Below are 8,517 nucleotides of genomic sequence, written 5' to 3' on the forward strand. Positions count from 1 at the left end.
TTGAGTGACTGGAATCTCTGACAATTTTATGTCCTTTCCCCTGACACCGCCTATTATAAAGGTCCTGGATGGCAGGAAGATTGGCCCCAGTGATGTACTCGGCCATACGCACTACCCTCTGTAGCGCCTTACGGTCAGATGCCTAGCATTTGCCATAGCAGGCGGTGATGCAACTGGTCAGAATGCTCTCGATGGTGCAGCTGTCAGTGAAAACACTTGCCAGTTGGTCCGAGCGTGCTTTGAGTACACGTCCTGGTAATCCGTCTGGCCCCGCGCTTTGTGACTGTTGACCTGTTTAAAGGAGCATTATCACACAGTCATCAAGAACAGCTGGTTCTCCTGTGCATGCTTCAGTGTTGCTTGCCTCGAAGCGAGCATAAAAGGCATTTCGCTCATCTGGTAGGCTCTCGTCACTGGGCAGCTCACGTCTGGGTTTCCCTTTGTAGTTTGTAATAGTTTTCATGCCCTGCCACATCTGACAAACATCAGAGCCGGTGAAGTAGGATTCAATCTTAATTATATTGACGCTTTGCTTGTTTGATGGTTCGTCAGAGGTCAGAGCGGGATTTCTTATAAACGTAGGATAGAATTATGGTCAGATTTGCCAAATGGAGGGTGTGGGATAGCTTTGTATGCATCTCTGTGTGCGGAGTAAAGGTGGTCTAGATTTGCATATGTGACATGCTGGTAAAAATTTGGTAAAACTGATTTAAGTTTGCCTGGATTGGCATTTTCCTGTTAGTTTATGGCCTTAGAGTTGGTTGAGTGTGGTCTTAGTGCCAGCATCGGTCTGTGGTGATAAATAGACTGCTACGAATAATATAGATGAGAACTCTCTTTGCAGATAGTGTGGTCTACAGCTTATCATATGGTACTCTACCTCAGGTGTGCAGTACCTCGAGACTTCTTTAATATTAGACATTGCTCACCAGCTGTTCTTGACAAATAGACACACACCCCCACCCCTCGTCTTGCCAGACGTAGCTTCTTCTCTGTTCTGCCGGTGCATGGAAAATCCTGCCAGCTCTATATTATCCGTGTCGTCGTTCAGCCATGACTCGGTGAAACATAAGATATTGCAGTTTTTAATGTCCCGTTGGTAGGATAATCTTAATCATAGGTCATCAATTTTATATTACAAGTATTGTACGTTAGCCTGTATAATGGATGGTAGTGGGAGTTTCCTCGCTCGCCTATGGATTCTCAGAAGGCAGCCCGACCTGCGCCCCCTTTTCCTCCATCTTTTATCCACGCAAATAACAGGGATTTGTTCCCGGGAAAACAGTATATCCTTCTCGTCGGACTCGTTAAAGGAAAAAAGTTTCTTCCAGGTAAAGGTGAGAAATCGCTGTTCTGATGTCCAGAAGTTATTTTCGGTCATAAGAGACGGTAGCATCCACATTATGTACAAAATAAGTTGGGTTTTTTTAAACGCAAAAAAAACTAACAAAATAGCACAGTTGGTTAGGAGCATGTAAAACCATAAAAAATGTAAAACCATCTTACTTCAGTTCCATCTGCAGAGAAGAATAGAAGAAACTCCCCAAATACAGATGTGCCAAGCTTGTAGCGTCATATCCAAGAAGACTCGATGCTGTAATCACTGCCAAAGGTGCTTCAACAAAGTACTAAGTAAAGGGTCTGAATACTTATGTGATATTTCAGTTTTCTACATTTGCAAAAATGTTTTTTATTTTTTATGTTTTTGCTTTGTCATTTTGGGGTATTATGTGTAGATTGATGAGGAGAAAAACAAATGTAATACATTTTTGAATAAGGCTGTAATGTAATAAAATGTGGAAAAAGTGCACGGGTCAGAATAATTTCCCAATTGCACTGTATGACATAAACCTGTGCTTTATAAAGGGTGGTATTAGCACCGCTTAATAAAGGCCTTATAAATATTTAAACATTTATAGGATGGCCCAACCTCTTGAAGACTTATGTAAATGTGATATTACCGTTTGTTTTGCTTTGTCATTATGGGCTATTGTGTGTAGATTGATGAGAGGGAAAAACAATTTAATCCATTTTAGAATAAGGCTGTAACATAACAAAAAGTCGGAATACTTTCCGAAGGCAATGTACGTACAGGGTTGGGGTCAATTCCCTTTCAATTCAGGAAGTAAACAGAAATTCCAATAAATATAAATAGCGTTGAGGAAAAAATGGAATTGGAATTTAAGTTTACTTCCTGAATTGACAGAATTTAAATGGAATTGACCCCAACACTGCTGACCTCGTATCCTTGGAAGTGCTCGGGCACTGAGAAGTATGACGTAAAAGCATGTCAGGCTTCTCCAAAAGCTTGGAAAAGATGAACACGATACAGGCTCACAGACACTCCAATTGGGGGCAAGCAAAGTTGAACAACACTTTTTTTTAACAAGAATGTTCAAAAAGCATTAGAAGGAACTTGCGTTGGCTGACACATGACCTTTACAGTGACCAGAAAATGGCTGGTTGATGCAAACCAGGCCATGGCCCACTGAAGTTGCCCAATCATAGAGAGCTACTCCGAGCTATTCCTCGCCTCGGAATAATGGTTTGTGTTTCTTTCCGTTCCCCTCCTGTCGTGTATGATATCCGTGCACGGGTCTGAAGAGGGGCTGTGGATGGAAATCTGTCAGGGCTCATCTGGCCTCAGACCGGGACTCCATAGATAATGCCAAAAGCCCAAACTTCAAGGTTTCAGTTTGAACTTTTGAAATGTAATAAAGCGCCCCTTTTTCCCCTCCCCAAACCACTGGCATATGTGGAGCTCTTTAGTAATGTGAGATGCCTTGTGTTGAGCTGAGAAAATGGAAGCCAGCACTCTTTTTTTGAAGAAAGCTCAAACCCCAAGAACACTTCTAAGGAGAAAGGAGGGTGCAGGGCTAAAGACAAAATGACTGGTTTAAGTCGAAAAAGCCCCAAAATGAATACAGAAAAAATATTTTTGTTTTTTATATTTTCCTCGGTTTTTGGGTGAGCGCTGAAGGTTGCCAGACTACGTTCAGCCACATTCCAATTTCAGATGTCAGGTTTGTTTGGATTGTGCTGGGGGAGTGACGTTAAGCGGAGCGGTATAGATGTAGCCCTCTCTTTTAGTTTGAACTCTCTCTCTCTCTCTCTCTCTCTCTCTCTCTCTCTCTCTTTCTTGCCCCTCCTCTCTTAGTTTGAACTCTCTCTCTCTGGTCTCTTTCTCTCTCTCCCTCTCTTTGGTTTCTCTCTCTCACTGGTCTCCCCCTCTCACTCTTTCCCTCCCTCCCTCTCTCTCTTGTTCTCGCTCACTCTTTTGTTCCTTCTCTCTCTCTCTGGGTGCTCTGCCTTGCCCGCCCAGACACGTTGAACCACTTTATACTGAGACTAGCAGCAACCGGGTCAGCATTGTTCTATGTGAACCGTGCTGGAAAGTTCCCCTCGCTCCAGCACGCACCATTTATTAAGTATTATTTGTGCAAAATATTCTTATACGGATCCGATTTAAGATTATTTTCTCTCCTGTGCCGCAAACGTTTTTTATGAATCTGTCCAACGTGATTTAGGAGTGGTTTATAGTTTACATAATAGTTTATAGTTCTCTCACTTTCTCTTCTCTTTCTCTCTATCTCTCCTCTCTAAACCTGTGAGTGTTATAGTTGTCTCACCCCCTTCTTCCCTCTTACCCTGTCTATGTGTCCTGTAGGAGTATCTGGACCTGTGTGCCCCAGCGGAGCAGTATTCTCCCAGCTTCCAGGACACACGCAGTTCCTGTTCCTCCGGTGACGACTCTGTGTTCTCCCATGACCCTTACCAGAAGAGCCCTGCCTCTCAAAGTACCAGCACGTCAATGGGGCCGTCAAAACATGAGGCCTCCCCTCCTCAATCCCTCCATCGAGCCTGACCTGCCCCTCACCCTTACAACCCCCCCCCCCCCCAAAGAGACACTTCCATAGAGAGAAACTGAGATATACCCCCACAACTAACCCCCTCAAACCACAAACCTCCTGCCCCCCCAACCCCCCTTTTTCTCCCAATGGACTTTATTTTTTATTTTTTTATTTCACCTTTATTCAACCAGGTAGGCCAGTTGAGAACAAGTTCTCATTTACAACTGCGACCTTGGCCAAGATGAAGCAAAGCAGTGCGACAAAAACAAACAACACAGAGTTACACATAAACAAACGTACAGTCAATAACACAGTAGAAAAAAATCTATGTACAGTGTGTGCAAAGACAGAGTTTGCAAAGGACTAACGGACTGGATGAGACTGGGCCGGTGGCAGCGCTGCTGTTAGAACTGAACACATTCACCCACGTTTATACCCATGTTCAAGGTCTTAAGGAGAGGACAGGGACCCCCTTTCTTGTCGTTTTGTTATTTGTTCGGTTGTCTTCCACAAGAGTTTGGAATTTACAACTTGTGCCTTCCATGATTCCATTCCGCTGACTGCCATTCTAAGACTTTAGTTTGTGCCCAGAGGGAAAATATGGACCTTAATGAACTGAAAAAACAAGGAATTCAAAAAGAGGACAGCAAAATAGGAAGTGGAGTGAAAGAAGGCATCAACTAACAAAAACGGTTTAATAGGAGAAGAGCGCTTACAGACACAGCCTCTTGTTTATATTTTGTAATATTGTCTTGTTTCTTTTTATCTTCTCTTGATAATCCCACACACATATTATTATTATGGCGAAAAAATAATGCATAAATATAGTGCTGAGTAAAATTGTAAATATATTCAAATATGTATAAATATATAAATAGTATATATTTACAGTTAATTATTTTTTGTATGGACTCCAGAATAATTCCCCCCTCTCCCGTCCTCCCTCTTTGGGTTTGAGACAGGTGTGTCATCACCCAGGTTATGTTTCTGTTCTCTTGTGTTCTTTTAGACACAAACACAAGCATGCACACGTACACACACACACACACACACACAAACACCTGTCTCGCTCTCACTCAATGACACAGAGGAGTATTATTGGCTTTCAGGGAAAGAGATAGCATGTTAATTTATTTACTTTTTTTATGAAATCAAAAAGTTGAAAAAAGAACAAAAATAGTAAGAAAGAATTAATGCTATTAATGATGCTGATAACAAAGAATAAATAATTCATTATTTTTATTATGGTCATTTAAAGTATCTTTCAGAGGTAACAGAAATAAAGCTATTTTTGGTAGTGGGTGTTAAAAAGATCCTGGTTTCGTACATTTTATATATAAATGTGAATATTAAGTTACAATTTAAATACTGTACATTTTATAGTTTGCTAATCCCTTTCTTATATAGATGATGCAGTTTCTATCCAGTCATTTTACTATTTCTTAGGTTTGCAAATGGAATGAGATTTCTGGATATTTACAGTACATTCAGAAAGTCTCCAGACCCCTTCACTTTTTTCACATTTTGTTACGTTACAGCCTTATTCTAAAATGTATTAAATAAAACATTATCCTCATCAATCTACACACAATACCCCATAATGACAAAGTTAAAACAGGTTTTTGGACATTTTTGCAAATGAAAAAATAAATAAATAGAAATACCTTATTTACATAAGTATTCAAACCCTTTGCAAATGAGACTCGAAATTGAGCTCAGGTGTATCCTGTTTCCATTGATCATCCTTGATGTTTCTACAACTTGATTGGAGTCCACCTGTGGTGCATTTAATTGATTGCACATGATTTGTAAAGGCACACACCTGTCTATATAAGGTCACACAGTGAACAGTGCATGTCAGAGCACAAACCAAGCCATGAGGTTGATGCAATTGTCCGTAGAGCTCCGAGACAGGATTGTGTCAAGCACAGATCTGGTGAAGGGTATAAAAAAATTCCGCAGCATTGAAGGTCCCCAAGAACACAGTGGCCTCCATCATTCTTAAATGGAAGAGGTTTGAAACCACCAATACTCTTCCTAGAACTGGCCGCCCTGCCAAACTGAGCAATCAGGAGAAAAGGGCCTTGGTCAGGGTGGTGACCAAGAACCCGATGGTCACTCTGAAAGAGCTCTAGAGTCCCTTAGGAGATGGGAGAACCTTCCAGAAGGACAACCATCTCTGCAGCACTCTACCAATCAGGCCTTTATGGTAGAGTGGCCAGACAGAAGCCACTCCTCAGTAAAAGACACATGACAGCCCACTTGGAGTTTGCCAAGAAGCACCTAAAGGAGTCTCAGACCATGAGAAACAAGATTCTCTGGTCTGACGAAACCAAGATTGAACTCTTTGGCCTGAATGCCAAGCGTCACGTCTGGAGGAAACCTGACACCTCCTTACAGTGAAGCATGGTGGTGGCAGCATCATGCAGTGGGGATTTAAGACTCAAGGCTGTAATTGCTGCCAAAGGGGCTTCAACAAAGTACCAAGTAAAGAGTCTGGATACTTATGTAAATGTGATACTTCCGTTTTAAATTTTTTATACATTTGCAAAAATTCCTAAAAACCTGTTTTTGCTTTGTAATTATGGGGTATTATGTGTAGATTGAAGGGGGGGGGGGGCGATTTAATCAATTTAAAAATAAATCTAACGTAATAAAATGTGTAAAAAGTGAAGGTCTGAATACTTTCCGAATGCACTGGATATGATTGAAAACTACCCACTAGCAATCTGTTACTTCATTTAGGCTTAAAGATTAACACCAGAGGATTCAAAGCTCAAAAACAAAAGTATTAAATCAATTATGTTTTTTTTCTTCTAGTGGACCAAGTTTAAGATGTTTTTTTTGCAAGTGTTCTTGTCACATTTGAAAAATAAAAGATAGAAAAACAAGTGTCTGTGTTGACTATTCACTCAGAAATATTTTCATGTCCTTGAGAGAGGTCTGAGACTGGCTATATTAGAATATCAGACTATTATTCGTTTTGTTTTGGTGTTGGCTGATTCGTTGATGGATTTTGTTCAGATCCGAATTAGTTTAGCAGAGTGAAATATTGATTTATGTAAACATGTAGGTAATCAGTGTTTATCATCAACTGTGATTGATAAAGGCTGTGTTAGAGGTTAATGGTGCTTTATTCATATAAGCAAGGAATAACGTTAATAGCAACATACAGCAAGACACTGGTATTTCATAAAAAATACATTAGAGTTGATGAAAGTTTAGCCAAATTAATTGTACTAGATGATAGCATGGGTTAAGAGCTTTAAATTCATGTTGTATTTGCCAGTCAGTCTATAGTTTGTACGTCGCTCTGGATAAGAGCGTCTGCTAAATGACTTAAATGTAATGTAAATGTATAGGAAGGTGGAGGAATGATGTGTCTAGTTTTAGGGCCTGGAATAAAGTTAGGACAACTGACCAGACCAGGGTTCGCTGGAGATGCACTGTTGAGGCCTTTTGCTCAAAATAATAATAATAATAATAATAGCTAAAAATAATAAGGGCTCTAATTCAATTTAAAGCGGAGACTGCATTCACAGTAAATGCTGCGTATGTCTGCTCAATCGGAAATTACCTTTATTTCTATAGCACAATCTGTCATGCTTCAGCAATAGAGATTGAATAGAGCCATAAGTCAAATCAGTCAAGTATTAAGGCCGGTGATGTTAAGAGCAGACATTTACAGTTCCATTTTTTTTGAGTAAATCTTGATTCCTCACCCTCAATTACCAGGCATTGACCTGTCTTGCTCTGAGAATCCCAGAGTGCAGTGCCCCACCCCTGTGACTCGATGGCGCTCAACGTGTTCTGCCATGCTCCCTGAGAGGGCAGAGTGAAAAGTAGGGGAAAACATGTATATTTTTCCACTGAAAAAGCCAAGAAGAGCCCTGGAGGATTTGAGAACAGAAAGAGTGGCAGAGTTTAACCACATACACCCGTCATTGTAGGGAGGAGAGATGGTGGTCTTGGAGGCCAGATATCCACACTGGCTATAGCTCACTGTAATCAGTACCTGTGGGCTGGCTATACACACTCCTGGAGGTTGCGTATGGAGACTGGAGAGGGTGTAAGGTGCTCCGTCTTGATCTACAGTGGGGAGAACAAGTATTTGATACACTGCCGATTTTGCAGGTTTTCCTACTTACAAAGCATGTAGAGGTCTTTTTATCATAGGTACACCTCAACTGGGAGAGATGGAATCTAAAACAAAAATCCAGAAAATCACATTATATGATTTAAGTAATTAATTTGCATTTTATTGCATGACATAAGTATTTGATACACCAGAAAAGCTGAACTTAATATTTGGTACAGAAACCTTTGTTTGCCATTACAGAGATCATACGTTTCCTGTAGTTCTTGACCAGGTTTGCACACACTGCAGCAGGGATTTTGGCCCACTCCTCCATACAGACCTTCTCCAGATCCTTCAAGTTTCGGGGCTGTCGCTGGGCAATACGAACTTTCAGCTCCCTCCAAAGATTTTCTATTGGGTTCAGGTCTGGAGACTGGCTAGGCCACTCCAGGACCTTGAGATGCTTCTTACGGAGCCACTCCTTAGTTGCCCTGGCTGTGTGTTTCGGGTCGTTGTCATGCTGGAAGACCCAGCCACGACCCATCTTCAATGCTCTTACTGAGGGAAGGAGGTTGTTAGCCAAGATAT

At 41.1% G+C, this 8,517-nt stretch overlaps 1 protein-coding gene across 1 annotated transcript in view; it reads left to right on the plus strand.

Moving 5' to 3' along the window:
• The window catches only part of LOC115135375 (fibroblast growth factor receptor 2-like), a 121,110-nt gene extending 114,368 nt beyond the window's left edge, over positions 1 to 6,742 (plus strand). The window contains 2 exon segments of the mRNA XM_029670017.2: positions 3,668 to 3,770; positions 3,773 to 6,742. Of these exon segments, the coding sequence (XP_029525877.2) occupies positions 3,668 to 3,770; positions 3,773 to 3,831 (162 nt within the window). The 3' untranslated portion in view covers positions 3,832 to 6,742.
• Positions 6,743 to 8,517: the final 1,775 nt, after the last annotated feature.

This window comes from Oncorhynchus nerka, linkage group LG10 (assembly GCF_034236695.1).
Source record: "Oncorhynchus nerka isolate Pitt River linkage group LG10, Oner_Uvic_2.0, whole genome shotgun sequence".
NCBI classification, from domain to species: domain Eukaryota; kingdom Metazoa; phylum Chordata; class Actinopteri; order Salmoniformes; family Salmonidae; genus Oncorhynchus; species Oncorhynchus nerka.